The 19,787-nt window shown below is 46.4% G+C and overlaps 1 protein-coding gene across 1 annotated transcript in view; it reads left to right on the top strand.

The window, feature by feature from the left end:
- Positions 1-2,294: 2,294 nt before the first annotated feature.
- Positions 2,295-19,787, top strand: part of C2CD2 (C2 calcium dependent domain containing 2) — a 43,329-nt gene continuing 25,836 nt past the window's right edge. Inside the window, exons 1-5 of the mRNA XM_065656806.1 lie at positions 2,295-2,691; positions 4,749-4,847; positions 14,679-14,798; positions 15,153-15,254; positions 19,466-19,588. Coding sequence (XP_065512878.1) covers positions 2,407-2,691; positions 4,749-4,847; positions 14,679-14,798; positions 15,153-15,254; positions 19,466-19,588 — 729 coding nt within the window. The 5' untranslated portion in view covers positions 2,295-2,406. The remainder of the gene's footprint in view (positions 2,692-4,748; positions 4,848-14,678; positions 14,799-15,152; positions 15,255-19,465; positions 19,589-19,787) is intronic.

The following is a 19,787-nucleotide window of genomic DNA, read 5'->3' on the forward strand; positions in this document are numbered from 1 at the left end:
GCGCTGATAAGGTAGCACTCTGAAAACCAAACAGGAACTTACTAAAAATGAATGTGACAGAAATAAATAATTATGAAACTTTTATTTTCCTATCAAACAATAATTTCCTCCCCCTTATCACAAACCTCCTACTGATAACAACAGTCATCCAGCATGGTTTGCAGAAAGTACTTAGTTCTGAATTTATGCTCCAGGCCGCAGATCACAACAAAACACAGAATTGTTTTTCCTCCTTCCAGTGAGTTTGACATCTTTGGCAAAGGAGATGCTGAGGCATCAGGAAGAAATGGGAAGCTTGCGTTCACCTTTCGATAGAAAGCAGAGGGAAAAATACAACGTCTCATAGTCTCTTTAGCTGTGCCCACAGTGTGTGAAGGGGTGAGCAGGAAGGCTGATCACAGACCTGCAAGTGTAACCCTGTTACGTGAAGGTGTCCTTTCATGAAATGCTCAACTTCTGCTGAGAGGCAGCATGGCAATTTTATCATAGAATAGTTTGGGTTGGAAGGGACCTTCAGAGGTCATCTAGTCCAACCCCCTGCCATGAGCAGGGACATCTTCAACTAGATCAGGTTGCTCAGAGCCCCGTCCAGCCTGGCCTGGAATGTCTCCAGGGATGGGGCATCTACCACCTCTCTGGGCAACCTGGGCCAGTGTTTCACTACCCTCACTGTAAAAAATTTCTTCCTCGTGTCTGGCCTGAATCTCCCCTCCTTTAGTTTGAAACCATTACCCCTTGTCACAACAGGCCCTGCTAAAACGTCTGTCCCCATCTTTCTCATAGGCCCCTTCTAAGTACTGAAAGGCCACAATAAGGTCTCCCCGGAGCCTTCTCTTCTCCAGGCTGAACAGCCCCAGCTCTCTCAGCCTGTCCTCACAGCAGAGCTGTTCCAGCCCTCTGATCATTTATGTGGCCTCCTCTGGCCCCCCTCCAACAGGCCCATGTCTCTCTTGTACCTGGGGTTCCAGAGCTGGATGCAGGACTCCAGGTAGGGTCTCACCAGGTCGGAGTAGAGGGGCAGAATCACCTCCCTTGACCTGCTGGCCACACTCCTTTTGATGAAGCCCAGGATATGATTTGCCTTCTGGGCTGCAAACATACATTGCAGGCTCACGTCCAATCTTTCATTCACCAGTACCCCCAAGTCCTTCTCTGCAGGCTTGCTGTCAATCCCTTCATCCCTCAGCCTGTATTGATACCAGGGTTGCCCCAAACCAGGTGCAGGACCTTGCACTTGGCCTTGTTGACTCTCATGAGGTTTGCATGGGCTCACTTCTCCAGCTTGTCCAGGTCCTTCTGGATGGCATCCTATCCTTCAGGCGTGTCAACTGCAGCACTCGGCTTGGTGTCATCCGCGTACTTGCTGAGGGTGCACTCAATTCCACTGTTTATGTCATTGATGAAGATATTAAACAGTACTGATCCCAGTATGGACCCCTGAGGGACACCACTTGTTACTGGTGTCCATCCAGACATTGTGCCATTATTCACTGGGCTTTGTAATTCTGATATAAACTAGGTGAGTATGCCTCAGTCTCTTTAACACAAAGATGATATGATCTTTCTTTTTGGGGGAAAAAGTCATAACTGATTCCCACTCTACCTACAGGCAGGCGTTAACACATTTATCTATTGTGTGCAAAGATGTGAGGGTCTGTTCACATGATTTTTCATTTGTAGTTGTTTCTTAGTGTGCGAACGACATCACTAAATAACACTGATGTAAAGGGAAACATGTTTGGTATATGAAAAACAATGAAAAACTAGTTTGACACCTGCGTCCCTCCTGGCCCTCTGAATGCCTCTTCTGCCTCACTGTCTCTGTTGAAACTCCCTGTTTTTGCCCAACCTTGGATGCACTGTTCTCGTCCCAATCTGTCCGCAGCACCGCCCGAAACAGCAAATGGTTTCTTCGAGAAGCGGCGGCTCCGGGCGCACATGAGCCCCCCCGGCAGCAGCTGTCCCGGCCGCAGCCTGCGCCCCGCCACCCCCCCCGAGCCGCACTGCCTTCCGCTCCGGCCGCTCCCCGAAGCACCAGGCGCCCCCTCACCCGCTCTGCTGCGGGACGCACGGGCAGCCGCGGGCGGAGCCGCGGGCGGAGCGCCCCCCGCCGCCGGGCGCTATGGGCCGCCTCGCCACCGCCCACTCCGGCAGCGCTGGGCAGAGGCCGGGGCCGGGGCTGTGGTTGGGGCCGCGGCCGGGGCCGGGCCTCCCCTCGCGGCCCCGCCGGCAGGGGCGGGCCGGGCGGTGACTGCGCCGTGGGCGGGCGGTGCGGCGCGGCGCGTTCTCGGGCGGACGGCGTGCCGCCGTTCCCGGCTCGGACCCTGCGCGGGCTGCTGCCGCCCGGCCCCGCCGCCGAGCGCGTCTTGGTGGGGGCCGGTAGCGCGGCTCCCATTATGGTCAGCCATGGCGTGGCTGGCGGGCGGGCTGGCCGAGCTGCGCTGGTGCGCGCTGGTCGCCCTCTTCGTGGCGGCGCTGGCCACTCTGGCCGTCTACCTGGTGCAGTACGCGCTGCTGGCCCTGCGGCGCCGCCGGCCGCCGCCTCCGCCGCTGCTGCCGCCGCCGCGGCGGGACGAGCTGCTGGAGGAGGGCAGCTCGGTGCTGGCCTGGGCGCTGTCGCTGGGCAGTTGGCGGCGGCAGTGGCGGCGGGCCTGGCTGGCGGCGCTCAACGCCGAGGCGGCGGCTCGGGCGGTGAGTGCCGGGGACGCAGGTGAGGGGCGGCGGGCGGGCGGGATGGGAGGCGGGGGCCGCCCCGCTTGAGGAGCTCCGGGCGGCGCCGGCGGCCGCTCCCCCGCGTCCGCCGGGCTGGGGCCGGGGCTTCCCGGCCGCGGGGCGTCCCGCCGGGCCGTGGCGGGGCGGGCGAGGGCGGCGGGTGCTCCTGTGCCGGCGGGGGCACTCCCCACGCGGGCCCAGGAGCGGCTGTAGGGGCAGCGGGACTCGCTGCCAAGATACACAGGGATTCCACCAGCAGGGTGCTGACAGCGCCTGCCGCTGTGTTACTGCCCCTCCACGTGCGTGCGTGTGTATATTCGTGTGTGTATATACGTGTGTGTATATACGCGTGTGTGTATACACACGTTTGGTTGCCGCTCGGCAGGAATTTGCAGGTAGGAGCCGGCCAGAGGTGCCGTGTGGGCGCACACACGGGAACAGGGAAGGACCCCCGCATCCGATAACATTGTTCGGGCGCCGGGAGGAGAAAACAATGGAAACTTCCTGGCCTGATTGCAGGCACGGGGCCTGCGGCCGGTCCTTCGGCAAATAACTCCCAGAGCTGGGCTTCCTTCGCGTTGTCTTTGGCCACGCTGCGTGTGTCAGCGTAGCGCTGAGGGCTGGCGTCCTCCAGACGGCCATGGGATGGTGGGATTCGCAGGTTTTGGTCAGTTTGCTTTTAACCCGGGTCAGGTGAGATGCATAAAATGTAGCACCCCTTCCCATCCTACTCTTATGCAAAGGGCACAGCGTGACATCTCGCTGGGTGGTTTGTAATGGTATACCCAGGTCGAAGAGGCGAGGAGGTTAGGTGAGGCTCTAGCAACCTAATTCTCTGCTCCTGAGGACTGAACCCTTGCCGCGTCAGTGGAAAATGCTGAGGCATGTACCCAGGGCTCCAAATTGGTGCGCAGCCTTCTCCTCAGGTTTAGGAGGTTCATTTCCTGGCAGCCCCAGTGTGCTTTCTTCTTGCTTGTCGGGGTGCAGCCTGGGGAAGAAGGAAGAGCAGGGCAATGTGTGTGTGGAAGATAAGCAAAGCAGTTTAACACTTTCCGGGCATCACCGTATGTTAGGGCAGCAGAAAAAAAAAAAAACAATCTGCCCTCTCGAGTTGCACAATGCGGTTCAGAAAAGTGTGAGTTGTGCTAAGAACTGAAGGTTTGCCCTGTGCTTGTGGAAGAGGAGAGCCCAGGCAGCTTGGGCAGAGGTGCTGGGAACTGAACTAACTAGAACCAAACAGCAGCTTCCCATCCCCGGCCAGAGACCAAAGCCGCTTGGACAGGGACACACGCACCCTCCCTCCCCGGGAAAGCATCTGAGGTCGTCCCTTGCCATGAGTTCACTGCCTGGCACTGCAGCGTGGCATAGCTCCCGCTGTCAGCATCCCAAAAAAATGTCAACAGCGCACTGCTAATGAAATTCCTGCCTGCAAAACAACCTTGGGTGATGAGGAAAGCAGCGCCGACTGCTCAGTGTGGGCAGCCGGTGGAGAATGCAAGTACTGATGTCTCTGCAAGTATGACCTCATTGCCAAAACAGGTATACGCTGTCTTTTTCTTGCTGTCTACGTGAAGACTGAGTAGCTGTCATCACTGCGTGCTGTCACACGAGGGAAGATTGGGGAGGGAAAAGCTTCTTTCCTCACCTCTGTAAGATGATATTTGGATTTTCTTAGTTTCAACATAGCTTAGTGCAGCCGTATTACTAGGCCAAACCAAGCCCACCTTTTAAAACTATAGCACTGACTAATCCTTTCTCAAGAAGAGTGGTTTCACTGAACTCTGTCCCTGCTCGTGGACTTCACTTTGTGCTGTGCTGTGTACCTTGATATTCTGCTACAGAGAAAGATAAGTTATGATTAGGCCCATAGTTATATGCTAAGTATAGGTTTTCAGGCTCTACCCTGTATTATGTAGTGAGGTGTCATGCAATTAATACATACAAGTTTTGACATACATTTGCAGTTCTGTCTCCAGTTCCTCCAGGAACTTCACTGGCAGTGCACTAATGATGTTTCCTTTTTTCTTCTTTCTTAGGATTCGCAGTTGCTTACGTTTGAGGAAGATGACCCTGCAGAACCACTTGAGTTAGCAGTTAAACAAGTTGTTAGTGTTGTAAAGTCAGCTGAAGAGAAGGTAAACTTCAGTTTTGTTTTGTCTCAGTGTACTTTTGGGCAGGAAATATTAACTTTTCTTATTAGCATCAGTGAGAGTTTTATCTGTTAATACTTCTGTACACTTGACCTAAGTTTGTTGAGGCTGGTAGGAGGCTGCCTCTGTAATGAACCTATGCAAACTCTTCACATTGATTCAGTTCTCTTATAACTCATGAGCAGAATGCGCCCCTGGGCTTCTACCAAACGAACAATAACCAAGTTTATAGGTATGCCTTAAGTGAACAGCCCTCTCCCGCACCATCGGTACAATGGTTCCCCATCCTATTGTTGAATTGTGGGGTGGGGACTTCATGAAGAAGGAAAGGGACACTTCTCCTCTGGGACAGGAAAACATTTTTGTCTGCCACTTGCTGTTTGTGTGGCTGATCACAGGTTTGCTTTCTAAGTCAAAGCCGGGTAGTGACCAGTGGAACAGCAGCAAAGTCCTGAGGCTGAAGTCTTGATTCTACTGAATCTTGTATTCAGTGAGGAGTGAATGGTTTCCTCTCCCACCCCCACCTCACATACTGGGAAGTGGTTTTCTCTGTGCTTAGTGCATATGCAATTAAAACAAGGCAGAATGTGGCTCTTAGGGTAAAAATGTATGTATGCTTATTAGCAATGCTAGCTTCTGCATTTTCATCCTAGTGACTGGAACTACTAGTCACATCTGAACTGGTGTTCAGCTTTAGGCACCTGCATCAAATTAGCCTAATGCTTTTCTTCTTATTTTGCTTTGTTATTTTGGTTTGTTTGTCTGATTTAGTTCTACTATGATTCCTTTGAAAACTATGCATGCTTATCTGCCTGATACACAGCTTATAAGCACGCCCAGATAAGTGGCAGGTGGGGATTGCCAACATGTAAAGTTTGTGCACTTGTCCTCTCTTTTTTTTTTTCCTCCCCTCCAACCAGTGGTCCCTGTCTCAGGAGTGGGGCTGCAGAAACTGGAGTTGGTAGGGCTTGTAGAGTTGGCAGCAGTGTTACTCCGTCCAGTGAAAGACATCACAATGGGAAATTGTAAGGAGAGGGGACTGCGAAGTCTTATGTGCTGTATAGTGTGTGAAGCCAGCAGCCGAGGGAGATCTGCTGCAAATAAAAGCTAGGGACTAACAGCACAAAAAGCACGTGTGTTGTAGCATCTAAAATATTGCTGGAAGGTGGGCAGAGCTGCAAGTATGTTTGCATGGGAGATGGCCAGGAGGTTTGAGTCTGCCGATTGCTCTTGGCTAGCATCAAAGTTGAGCAGGGGTGCATGAGGCCAGTGCTGTGCTCAGAGTACTGTGCCTGTGGCTGGACCACAATGAGAGTGGCATCTCAGGCCTAAAATCCGCTGCTTTTGGTCTTGCCTGTGTGCCAGAATCAAAGCATGACGCTGCAGTCCTGGAGTTCCATGAAGTCACATTGTACCACTGGGAGCATCTCTGCTGCAGTCCTCAGTTAACTTCTATGTTGTTCAAATGTAGATGCTGACTGCTGTAGCAGCGAGGTAAGGCAGCACCCAGGGTGCCCATGGCCACCTTAATCTGCTGTGGTTAAGCTTGGACAGGAGGAGGCAGTGAGGGGAACTGCTGGCTGCTGCAGGGCTGTTCTCTTGCTTTCCTCTACCTGTGGCTTTGCAATCCTGAACCCTCCCTTGCGCAGCCTCTGGTCCTTGTCTGACCTTGGGTTGAGCCATTTCAGTATGTTAATCGAGCTGTTATACTGCAGCTAGCAATCTAACGTGTTTCGCAGGAGCTTAAGCCAATATAAGCACATTTAAAAATATATTGGATTAAAACAGGTTTGCTTACGTAAACTGAGTTGTTCTGAACTGTCCCAAAACCCAATTCCGTAATCTTGTGCACAGCTGCTGGAAAAATTTCTCTGAATTATTCTTACTCCTTCAGTGAAGGTACAACCTGAATATTTGGATTTCAGTGTATAACCTTAGAGTGGCACTCTAGTAGCTACTTTCCTTCCTTCCTTAAATGCATACCTTTCTCTAAACACCTCAGAAGTTCTCTTACAAGGTAATTGTCTCTTTTCATATTCGTTAGGTAATACATGTCCAAGTGTCCAAAGGGGTTTTTTTGTGGTGATTTCTTCCCCTCCCCCCTTGGTCTTCAGACTCTTGGTCTTTGCATATGAAATCTCTCTCTGCAGCTTGTCCAAACTCAAACTTCTGATATGTATTTGTAACTCACTACTGGTGTGACTGGCTCTGAGTGTAGTTTGTGACCATATGCTGCATGTTTGTCAGTGTTGTAGCATCCCTCTGAGCTCTGCACTTGCCTGAGGCGTCAGCTGGCACAAGACTGTTTTCCTGCAACTGGTTCAACATGCTGCTTTAGTGGTGATCTGTATGGCGAGAGCATACAGGTGTCTTGATTCAGCAGACAGGGCTTGATTCATTGCATGTCATTTCAAATACGTATTTGACCTTGCAACAAAGAGGTTGTGGTCATCAGAGGAAGTGGAAGATTGAGGCTGAGAGATGAAAATAGCAGTAAACGTGGGTTGTGTAACATTTTAATGAAGCTGTACACTCATAGAGCCCTGTGGTATGTCTTTTGTGGTGAGTGGTCCTCTGTCCTCTTGAATGCTGGGCCTTGGCGCACACCCAGGTGATGGGCCTGCCTGGTGCTGGCAGCAAGTCTCCTGCCTGGGAAGGCTTTCATGCAAGCTTCCTCTGAAACAATACAGGATTGCCAGCCAGCCTGTAATTATTATATTACTACTGACAGCTTTATTTATGTCCAGGACACACGCTGACACCTGCAGTCCGTAGATATACACATACCGTCCTTGCCTTGAAGGTGTAAAACTGGTGTATGCTCCACAGTGCAGAGCTGCAGACATGGTTGGGGAAGCTGCTGGTTGTGAGCTTGGCCAAAGCCATTCTGATGGGGACAGAGCTGCTCTTGTGGCTGGAGGTTACACCACACTGCTTCTTGACAAAGCCTGTATTTATACTTTGCCTTCATTCCAATTTTGGGCCAGAGCCTAAATATATAGAATGAAGTGGCCTGTTTTCATTGTGTGGTGTTGGTTGTTTTGTTTTAATAAAGTAAACATTAGCATTATTCTTAGCTAAGTCCCCCGACCTTTCCATTACTGTGGTCTGTTTCCAGAGGCTTTGAACTTCACAACCACAACAACAACGAAGGCAACAAAAAAGGTGATTTTGTTGTTGGGAACTTGGCACACAGGCTTTGGATGGAGCAGGCTAGAGCAGGAGTCTGCCATATCTTCCTGCTTCATCCTTAAATAGAAAGGAGTAAAACACCCTCAGAGTGCCATTCCTTCAATGAGTGATTGCTATACGAGGAATTACTGTCTTGGATCACAACAGGCAATGGCGAATGTGGACACTTCATGTTAATTTTTATGTGATGAATCTTGCTGGGGGAAATAGTGGACAGAAGAGAGATCTGTTTTCCCATGAGCTGTGCAACATGCCTGGAAAAGTCTTATTCGCCCACAGTGCTGTTGTAGCTTTGTTTTGGTATCATTTTGTTTGCAGCCACCCTGCTGCACGCCAGCAGCCTGTGTTCATGCCCCACTGGGCTGTCGGGGCTTCTAGTTCCACTTCTAAAGCAGGTAGAGACATTGTGTAGCAAAGGCTGTTTTCTGCTCCAGAAAAGACTGCTTTCTCATCATCACTACTACAGTACCAACTGGGACTCCTTCCTAGTTATGTACGTGTGTTTATTTCTGATTATTTTTGGTGGGGTGAACTGCCCTGACCATCACGTGCAGTTTCTATTGTCCTTTAACTCCCTGTTTTGCTTGAAAAGCTTTCCTGGAGCTTTGCTGCTTTAATGACTAGGGGTTTTTTTACAAGCCTAAGTGGAATCATGGCCCATGCAGCTTTTAATTTTTTTTCTTAGTTTCTGTATTAATATAGCCTTTATCCTTAATGCATTTGCTTTTCATCCCTGCTGCTTGTCGTCAGTAAATACATTATGAAGGAATTATATTTTCTTCCAGCCTTTGTTTACCTTGTTGTTGTTACTTAAGTCTCCTTTTACAATGTTGTCCTGCCTTGTAAGTCACTCCTGTGCGCTCATTCTCTGCAGAAGCTTCACTTAAATTAATTTTTTTGAACTTTAAGGCTGAAGTGACACACAGCACTTACAGGTGAAGTCTCACCATGCAAGGAGATTGCTGCTTCTTTGTGTTTCTGAAAGTACTTTCTTGATGCATTTTGGGCTTCCAGTCTGCCTCTCCTGTAGCTGCTGACTTGATGTGTCCAGGTCTCTCTTCCTTTGGTGTTCTCCCAGTGATAAACTGCCCTTTGTAGAAGTAATATTTGTTAATTCTCATACACACATGCTCTGTGTTTTGAATTGCATTTCCCTTCTAGTCTTCAAGATTTTTCAGCTTTTCTGTGTGATGTTGTGATCTTCCTTTATATTGCTGCTTCCAAGCTTGCCTTCCTCAGCATCACACTTCCTTTCAGACTTCTGCTGAGGAATTTTGGATGTTAACTGTGTGATAGGGTCGGTGCTTGACAGGCTCCTTTGTAACTTGCTTCCAGTTTTTACCTCCCTGCTCACTGTACTGTCCTCTCGCTTTCAGATGCATCCCCCTTCACCTTAACACAGGAATGACGGAGCACAAGGTTCATTGTTGGTGGGACGACCTTACTAGAATAGATAACATAATTGATCTAACCTGCCTAAGAACTGAGTGCCTGGTCAAAGGAGGACGTCAGGGTTGGGATTTGTTTGTGTCAGTGGAGATAATACTGGTTTTGGCGCTGTTGGGTAGCCTACCTGTCTTCCAGCTGCTACTGCAGATGTGTGTGGGCCTCCTCTAGTCTTGTGCCACATCTGCCAGCCTGGCACATGGGTCAGGGATGCCTTAGCACCCCGATGGCACGATGTGCCTCCATCTCTGCAACTGGATCTCTCTTCAAGGTACTCTAGCACAAAGTGGCAAACCCCTCCTGAGTTTTGTTGTTTTCTGTTTGTGTCTTCAGCTATGCTGTCTCCCAAATGGTTTGTAAGGTTTGCGTGTTAGTGAGGCCAAACTAGCAAGTCTATTTCTGGTATTTATTTATCTTCCCTCTTCTTAAATATAAGTACTGCTTCCTGTCCTTGCACAGTTTGATATTCACTTTACTTGACAACCAGATGGAAAATTATTCTTGTTCTGTCTCCTTGTACTCCCTGCTTGTTTGTTTTATTCCTGTCTCCCCTTTTTTTCCACTTTTTTGAATTTGTATGCTGGTCTCAAAGGAATAGATAAATTCACTTGTTCCATCAGTTTCTTGTTTGTTTCTGTTGCTGATGTGATAACTCTCTCTTGCGTGCTCATTCCATCACTCACCCTGCCTTTCCCCTGTTTTTTGTCATAATTTTGGAAAACTGGCCCAGGGTTGTCTCATTATATTTGCGGGCAAACTTGCTTTGATACTGGCTTCTAAAAATTGACCTCTAGCTATGCCTGGGTTAGACATTGCATTTGTTGTCTTTCCTTCAGTTTCTGTGTCATTCAGTAAACTTCTTGGGTAAAGAGAGAATGGTGAAGAGCTACAGAAGTTAATGCATAGGCTCTGGTAACCAAGGGAGATGGTGTAATTCTTCTGAACAGCTGAGTGTTATGACTGTGAAAAGGCAGAAGTTTCTGACTGGAAATTTTCTTACAGTGAGGTTTTAAGCTGAGTACACAAACTGCCTGTTTGAACATGGATGAGTTTTCCATGCCAAAAAAGAGCCTTCTCCTCAGCGTAGTACTCCAAAACAACTGTGGGAAATGGAGAGGATCTTAAATCTAATAGCACACTGGTCCCTACAGCTGAGATCAAGGCAGCTTTTGCTGTGTGGCTGCCTCATGGTGTATACTCATTTTCTTGTGAAAATGCTAAAGACCAGCTCTTTCTGGAAATAAATACCAAACACAGTAAAACTAATTCCTTTCCAGATTGGAAAAAAAAAAAAAATTGAGGCCTGTAATGCTGAGGGTTTTACACGCACAGGTGATGCGGTTGGGGCCTGGGGAAGGTGAAGACTTCTGCAGGGCTGCCAGAACTTCCCCCTGAAGTTACGGCCCTTCACCCTCCCTGGGCCATGGGAAGGAACCTGCTGCTACACATGGAGAGGGGAGGGAGGAGGAATGAAGAAGCCACGTGCAACGCACAAATCAGTGGGGTGCCAGTGCCAAAACTGAAACCTCTCAAGGCAAGAGGACACCATGTGTGAGGAGCAGAAGCACTCTGGTGCTCCTTGAGATGAAGCAGCTTCTGCTGCTACTTCAGGAAGGAAAGAAACTGAAATTTTGCAGCTCTGTCCAGAGGAACCACAAAAAAAAAAAGTCAGGATATAGAGGGGGAGAGCAAAACGGGGGAAGGACCTTAATAGCTGTGGGTACACAAGTTTGGGCACTTCAGTTTCTCAGAAAAATACCTGTTTTACTCCAACTGTAGTGCTTGTTCAGTCCCCTTCATTCCTGCAGTTGTTTATCTGAAAGATAATTTTTTTTAAGGATAATTTTGCTAACAGTTTTAGATACATATGAGCAAGGTGTGTTACAGCATCTGCAGCTCGTTGGAGCTGGGTGCCAGCATCGGGCAGATGGGGAACAGAGCCCAGCCAGGTCGAGGGGTTTTGCCACAGCAGCTCACCCACATCGTGGGCAAGTACGGTGAGGGATGGAGGCAGGTGAGGGGGGAGGCTGGAGGATGTTGAGGAGGTAGCAAGAATAGCCCTGGCATGGGGGTGACCAAGTGCCAGGAGTCAGCTGAGCATCAGAAGGGATGGCAGAGGGCTGAGGAGGAGCGGGGAAGCCTTGCCTGTGAAGGCACCTGAGGAGGGGCTGGGAAGCCCTTCCATGGCACATCCCCAAAGTGCAGAGAGAGACGTTGGCTAGTGACGGGGTGTTTTTGCCGGGGGAGGCTAGAGCTATGGAGGTGGTGGAGAGAGAAAATACCGTGGTCCTGCTGGTAGAATAGTCCTGGTTTCTTTGTGCTGCTACTTCACCTTGCCCTGTTTCTACTAATTTAGGAGGTCTTGCTTGTCCAGATGTAAGATAACAAAAGCGAGCTGGGATGTGACCCCTCTGGGCATCCACAGCTGCTGTGCGGTGGTGCAAGGGCTTAATTTTTAAGGAGCAGTTTTTTATAAAAATGACAGGATTTCTAGACTCTAAAACACAAAATGTCCCTGGTAAGGAGGGTTGGACAAGAGAGATGAGGAAGATAAATAGAAGTTGAAGAGAACTCCCTTTGCATTGGTCCAGGTGCTACTGTTTTCTTGTGGACATTTGTCCTCCCTCTTTCTGCACCCTGTTGACCAGAAAGGGCTGCTTTGCCTGACCCGCCCCTTCTCCTGCTCTTCATCGGTGCAGAGAAAATGACTTTGAGGAACAGGTTGGATGGGGGCATAGCTGAAGAGAAGCGTAGCACAGGAAGCTTCAGTATTTTTCTTCATGTGACTGTTCTAGGGAAAATGGCCTACATATTTCTGCTCTGGTCTGTCAAAATAATCTGCTACACTTCTAAAGGAGTGCCACTTAAAAAGGGAAGTTGCAGTCTCTTTAATCAACTTTTTACCACTTGTGGCAGCATCTTGGATGAAAACAAAATAGGTTTCTCTTCAAATTCTAGTGCAAAATTCTACTCCTCTCAGTATTCTGACTCCATAATCCATCCTGCTCCCAGAACAAAGAGATTCATTAATATTCATGGAACCACTCCTTTTTCTGATTGGATTAAATATTAACAGACTTCTGTACCTGAGGACCAGTTATTTTATTACAAGTGAGGAGAGAAGGGAAGTAGGACTTGGTAGATGTCTTTGGCAGAAAATAAATTAAGCAAGGAGACTAAAAGCCCAAACCCTACTGGTTTGGGCTCCTAAACTAAAGGTATAAATATTTTAAAAAATTGATTTAGCATCTCTTGACAAGGTGTAGAAAGAAGAGTGAAAGTTCCACCACCTGCAGTGTCTGTTTCCATCATTTACTTTGAAGTAAACATGATTAAGAAAAAACTGGCACATGAGCTCATCCATCAGCTCTCCTGCCACACTTTTTTTTTTTTTTTTAGATTGGTAATCAGCCACATACTTGGCAACCTTGGCTCTTAGACATCCAGAAAATCCAGACAAATGGCTCCACATCACATGTGCAGCAAGTCCAACTTGTTCTCAATGCACTGAACTTCCTATGCATGTGTCATGAAATGTTCACGGATGATAAACCACTGCATTTAGGACATGCAAGTGTCAGCAGCTTTTGCATCAGACCTGTCATTTTCTCTCCTCCACTCTCAAAAAAAGGGAAGAACATATTCATTTTTAAGTCTTTAAAGAGTCATCATGCCAATCTATCCTTTTATGTTACGTCATAGTAATGGGTGTTCATGTTGATTATGTGGGATTAAGAGTCAGAAATAACTTTTAAAGGAATTTAGACTTTGGGGAGAGGTGAAGGAAACTGATTTGTCCACTTCTAAACTATAATTTGTAGAAGACAAACCTGAAAAGGCATATCTTGTTGCTTGTGGGTGTGGTTGGGATTTTTGTCATGTCCACCCCTTCCCCCACTCCTTTGTAATTAAGTCTCTACCTTAATGGATGTGCTCTGAAGCCCCGGATAATGCTCTAGTCCTTCTTAAAATGTATGCTGTAGAGCCCAGGGAGATTAAATGTATTTAAGGAGAGACTGATAAGGATCTTCGAGAAGGTACATTGTTCGTTTTTAAGCCTTCAGCTTCAATTCCGGTGCCCATAAGTGAAGCAATAAGTGCACAAATATAATTTAATAGCACACATGCAGAGTTTCCATCAAACAAATCTTGCAGTGAATTATTTGTCTGCACATTGCGTTAACGTGGTTAACTTTGCCTGAGTCAGGTGAAGGAGGGCTCAGCTGTTCTTCCCAAGGTGGAGCTCTGGGGACAGCGACCAGCAGCTGTCTTCAACCAGCAGAGGTGTTTGCAAAGGGAGCTTCTCTCTCTGGTGTAATAAGTGATTTCTGGCTTGTGTACCTGGGGCATTCATGTGTCACCAGGCGCTTTCTGCGCATTGGGAATTTTGCATAGCAGCTCTGGCACCTCAGTTGGTTTGCAGAGGGGAAGGAGGAAAAAACATTTTGGAGTTTGTAAACTCAGTGTGATAACAAGTTAAATTACTGCTCGTAAAAGTGAGGGAGTATATTCAATGAAGTCTATTGCCTTCAAGTGACATATGAACTTTTCCCAGACATTCGGGTTCATCACTGAATTTCAGGGCCATTCTTAGTTTAGTTAAAGACTTGAATAAACTTTTAAAGGCTCCTGCCCCTTCCCACCCCACTGGGAACCGGAATTACTCAGGCAAAATCCTCTTTTGCAGCAGCAGAGTTATACCAAAGTTTCACATTTGTAGGGTACCTCTAAACCGAATACTGTTCAGTAAAACCAGCTGTCCTAAGGTAGGCTACTTAGTTTGGAGCAGAAGAGGAAGAAGAGCAAACTTCTTTGTCTCCCTTATGCAAAATTGTGATCTTTGAGCTTTTAGTATATAAATACGTGAAACACAAAGGAGTCCTTGTCAGGTGAGAAGTTACTTTTGTATTGTATAACAATACAAAATAAGTTTTGGAAAATACCAGAATTTCCAGTTATTAAATTCCATGTCCAGAAGCAAACACTTGAACTACAGTTTTTGGAAGTGAATGTACAGAAGGAGGCAGGGATGCTAAAGAAAATCCTGCACAATTTAGCATGATTCTAGTAGCTTAAAGTCCTTCCTTAGTTCATTTCTTGCCTTCACCAAACCTCCTTCAGAAGACTAATTTTTTTTTTCCTTTCTTTTGTCTCCCCCCACTGCTTTCATTTCTTTAGGTGGTTTCTTGCAATGTTGTGGGAGATTCTGTCAAATTTGTTGTCACTGTCTCACATACTTCACCTGTGGCTGCGGAAGGTCAGTCGTACAGCGTTAAACTGTCTCCACTTCACCTGCAGGTAAAGAGTTGTTCTGTCTCTTCTTCCTTTTGTTAAAACCTCATCTGAAACGTTTAATAATATTACAGTTTCCCTCTGAGGCAAGTGATAAATTCATAAATTAAGCTGCCTCTTTAGGATAGTGTAGGTAAATAACATGTTGGGTAAACTACCTGGATGTATAGAACAATACCCTTTTTTGACTGGCATGCACTCAAAGCTTAAGTAACTTCTGCCTTCTTAGATTGTCACTTTGAATTTACTTACTTAGAAACTGGTATCATTCTTCCTCTGGTGGACCTTAGTATGGAGCTTGAACTACAATTCTTTATAGGACACAAGAACACTTTCCAATAACTGCTTTCCTATCCACAGCTTCAGCTCCACGTGAAAGACAAAGGAGAAGATGTCAAAGTTGAGTGGTTCCTCATTAACGCCAATGAAACCAACTTTGAAATCCAGCCAACAGGGCAGGAGGTCAGTCAGTAACTTTTATCTGTCATAATGTAGAGAAGAAGGGTCTCCACCCCTTCAGTGCAAAACCAGTGTAGTGCTTTAGGGCCGCAGTAGTCATGTCTAGAGCTAAAGTGTCCGGTGAGGCTGGAAGAGCTGAAACAAAAATACCCATTCCGTTCTGCTGGCTGCCTTTGGTAGAAGCATGGGGCAGTCACCTGTTGGGAGTTCTGTCTTGAGCTGCTTCAATGAAATCTGCCGTGACTCATCTGTCAAAACCCTACATCTCTGAAATCTAGGAGCATTTTTCAAGATTACTGAAGCATTAAAGATGAATCGAGTCCCTATTTGACAAACAAATGGCTTCACAAAAATTTTTCATCCAAGTTCAAAGATGTGAAAAATGTCTGTTCCTAAATACCTTCTCTCAGAGCACTTCTAAAATAATAATAATAAGAAAACAGTTGCAATGGTATTTCCATCAAAGGAATTACAAAGTTGCCCCATCCTTAGCTTAGATCAATTTTGAAATCTGGCAATAGTTCCGAAACAGCTCTAAAAAAATACAATTATTTAAGGAAATGGTGGATGATCTAAAAATATCTTGATGCTTTTGGAATTGCACCTTATCTTACTATTAACACTGATTCATTGGAAGACTTTATTTGGGACATCCCCTGAAATAATTTCGTGACAGAGATTCTCTTCTGCCTTTGACCCTTCACAATTTTTTTTTTTGGCACAAACTTGGTGACTTAAGCCTTTCCTATAACAGTGAGTGAAGACTTGCTTTTGTTTGTGAAGTTGGTTTTCTGACTGAAGGCCTCGTTAAAAATAGGTTTATTGTATAGTAGAGCTGCTTCTAAAGACCTGTAGTGAGTGACCTAGAATCTTAATAATTTATTACCACAATTTTTATACATAAAAATGTGAAACTCATAACTAAAGACAGACGAGTCTTTTGAAGTGGGTTTTTATGTAGATTTTACTGTGCATGCGTAGCAGTGTAAACGACCTTTACATGTCAGGGCTGACATGCTGATCATCCATATATTGAACAGCCATTAAGTACTTACTGAAAAATGCAGGTGACTCTGTTAGAGTCACTGGACTTCACAACCTGCTCTTTGAGAGATGCCCACATCCAGGGTTGCAGAGGAGTTGCAACTTCTTGTGCTTAGTCTGTGGTTTTAAAATGAGCCTGTTAAGTTCTTAATAGCTAAGGGCTTTATTTTCACTTTGAAGTTTCTATTAGCGTTTAGGGAATAGCGAAGGCAATAAACAAAGAGCTAAAATCAGCGAGCAACCTACACCTCGGAAATTGCTTCAGCTTTTAAATGTCAGCTTTTTTGTCTTGTTTCTACCTCTTTTGGAAGCAATATTGTGTCTACAAATAGATACCTTTAATTGCTTGTGATTATCTACACAGTGGTTTTGTCATCAGTCAGACAAGGTGGGTATAATAACCTGCTTTCTCTTGATAATAACTGGGTGAACCTGAGTTGTGTTTGGCAATCTGGATGACTAGCAGCACTTGGGTTGGCATGTGGTGACTTCATGTGTCCCAAGGGGCTGTGGTCTCTGGCTGCACACCCCTAACCCATGTCAAACCCAGAGTAAAACGCGTTGTCTTAAGCCTTTGTGGTTGACAGTTAAGCCATTATAGCTTTCTTTGTAGAGGGCGTTGAGATGGAGCAGTACTTTGCAAATAAGGATGGCTAAAAATGAGGTTGGGCTGACAGGAGGCTCTTGAACCAAACTGCTTTCCAAATATTAATAACTATGTAAACACCACAAAATACCTATGAGTAGAAGTCCAGTGACGATTGTTGCTGTTCTTGAAGAACAAATATTAGATTAGGTTGACAGCAAGATGAAAGACAGCTGGGGTTTTGCAATTTGACAGCGTTCTTCAACAAACAGTGTTTAGGTAAGGACAGGGAAGGGGAATTACTTCCAAAACAGTGAAAACTAACCACAATTTATCTTCTCATTTAAATAACATGGGTAATGAAATTACTGAAACCGAGGCTTTTGGCAGCTTAATTTACTTTAATATTTTTTTAAAGTAAAAGAGCATTATCTGCAAGTTGTAGAAATGTGCTGCTGCCTCTTCTCTTGGTGGTTGTTTGAGGGAGCACAGCGTGAACAAAGCAGAGATTCTGTGGGACTGGTCGATGCTGTTGTGTGTTTTGAACCATAGCGACCTGTGATGAAGGGGCAGTTAGGTAAGAAGGCTGTGAAACAAGACTTCTGTACACAACATTCCTGGGATTTTTATGAAACACCCTAAATGTTTCTGTAACACTTGGGTAGTTGGGAAAGGACTGTTACTCCAAATCTGTTTGACCTGTTGTGCAAGCTGCAAGCAAATCTTTAGGAGTGCAGAAGTCATTGCACCATCATTCTCCTGCACCTAAGAAAGGACCAAGTCTCTTGAAATTACAGATTGCTGCTCGTGCTGAGAGCTGTCTGTAATGGAGGAGTGTGGTGCTGGGTGTCCAGGGTGTCAGAGCAAAGCCCGTGTTCGCCGCGTTCACAGAGATGTGGCTGTGGGAGACTCTGTTCCTGCCTCGTGCCTTCCTTGTGCTGCATGGCTGCAGCAGCCTGGGGCAGGAGAAGGCTCCAGGGAGACCTTATTGTGACCTTTCAGTACTTAAAAGGGGCCTATAAGAAAGACGGGCCAGACTTTAGCAGAGCCTGTTATGACAGGACAAGGGGCAATGGTTTCAAACTAAAAGAGGGGAGATTCAGGCCAAACATAAGGAAGAAACTTTTTACGATGAGGGTGGTGAAACACTGGCCCAGGTTGCCCAGAGAGGTGGTAGATGCCCCATCCCTGGAGACATCCCAGGCCAGGCTGGACGGGGCTCTGAGCAACCTGATCTAGTTGCAGATGTCCCTGCTCATGGCAGGGGGGTTGGACTAGATGAGCTTTGAAGGTCCCTTCCAACCCGAACTATTCTGTGATTCTATGATGGGTAGTGCTGAAGGCTGGTGATGCATGACTGCAGTGTTACCAAGGGAATCTACAAGGATTAGGCTTGGTCTCCCTGCTGGTACAAATTGGGTGTCCTTGTCACCAGTCTGCCTTCTCTTTGCAGCAAGGCCGTGTTTGTTGGCCATGGCATGTTGATTGTAGGCATTCTCCCATCAGACAGCAGCATGCAGAAGGGTACCTTTTTTCTGCTTTCTGTGATTATTGGATTCTCCAGCTGTTCTGTATCTGCATCTGTAAATCAGTTCCCTTTCCTTTATAGCCTAGTTCTGTAATAGCGAAGTCTCTCAGGTGTAGTATCAGATGAGAAAAGGCGGATAAGCCCACTGTTATTTTAGGTTAGATCTTTGTCTCTTACTTCAGTCTTTTCTTCAGAAAAGAAACCTGACAGATTTCTCCTGTCCCACCTTTAGAGCAGCTGGTTATCAGACTGCACTTTCTGTGATAGCTTAATTTAAAAATCCACTCCCTGTAGATACCTGAGCATAAGAGACTATCTGAGGAGCGTGACATGGGAAGCAGGCTTCTCCAGGAGCGCAGGGAGGTCAGGGGTGGTTCAGAGTCTTCATACACCTTACAATTAATTGTGTGAAGCTATGTATGTAAGCAAAATCTGTGTTCTGTTCTCATCTGTCAGAGACATTGGTGCTAAGCACAGATTGCCATGAGATTTTTGAATGGACAAACGTACAAGTCAGTCCCGCAGAGCAGCATGACCGTCTGTCCATACAGGGCACTTTTCAGCAAGGTTGAAGACCTCCAGGAGATACTGTAATATTTTTTTCAGTGCAGCACAGGATTAGCTCCTTCTCAGCTGTTGCAAGATGGCATGACTCCCATTAAATCACTGGAACAGTGCTGATCTGCTTATCTGATGACCTGATCTGCTCTCTCGGTGGAGTGCAAAGCAGTACAAAAACTTTTAAAACACCATCATAAGATATAAACTGTTAATGAAACTTCTGTTTTTGTGGCTGATAGCTGTGGTTTCCTAACTCTCAGAACAGCATGTGGCATTTTCAGTGTAAACTTCTAGTTTTCCTTTAGTGCACAAGATAGAAATTTAAGTAATTATTTGCATGATCTCTTGTTACATTTTGTTGGCAACAGAAACCATGTCTCTCTCTGACAAACTTAACGTTCAATAGCTTTGCTAGTTTAGATATACCAAATTAAATTTTGCCTTAACTTCTTTCTTCGGAGTTTTGAGAAGCATTGATTGTTTCTTTCCTCTTAGGGACAGACAGCAGGGACACGTGCAATAACTGAAACACTCAGCGATGTTTTGAAGAACCTCTTTAGCTCAGTTTCTCCATCTGTAGTGTTGAGTACAAGGCCTACAGATATAAAGGAGGTTCAGGTAAGTCTTATTCCTACCTAAATCTTTTGAGAAATGTCCTTCTGCTTAGTGTTTCTGTTATATATTCATGACCCGCTCAGTGATCAGAAACAACTGCAACAAATTATTTAAAACAACATAGCCTTTGGCAGTGAAGGCTTTGTGATCGTAACTCCCGCATGGCTGTCTGTTGATGTTACACCCCATCACACATCTCCTT

This window comes from Caloenas nicobarica, chromosome 1, assembly GCF_036013445.1.
Source record: "Caloenas nicobarica isolate bCalNic1 chromosome 1, bCalNic1.hap1, whole genome shotgun sequence".
NCBI lineage: Eukaryota > Metazoa > Chordata > Aves > Columbiformes > Columbidae > Caloenas > Caloenas nicobarica.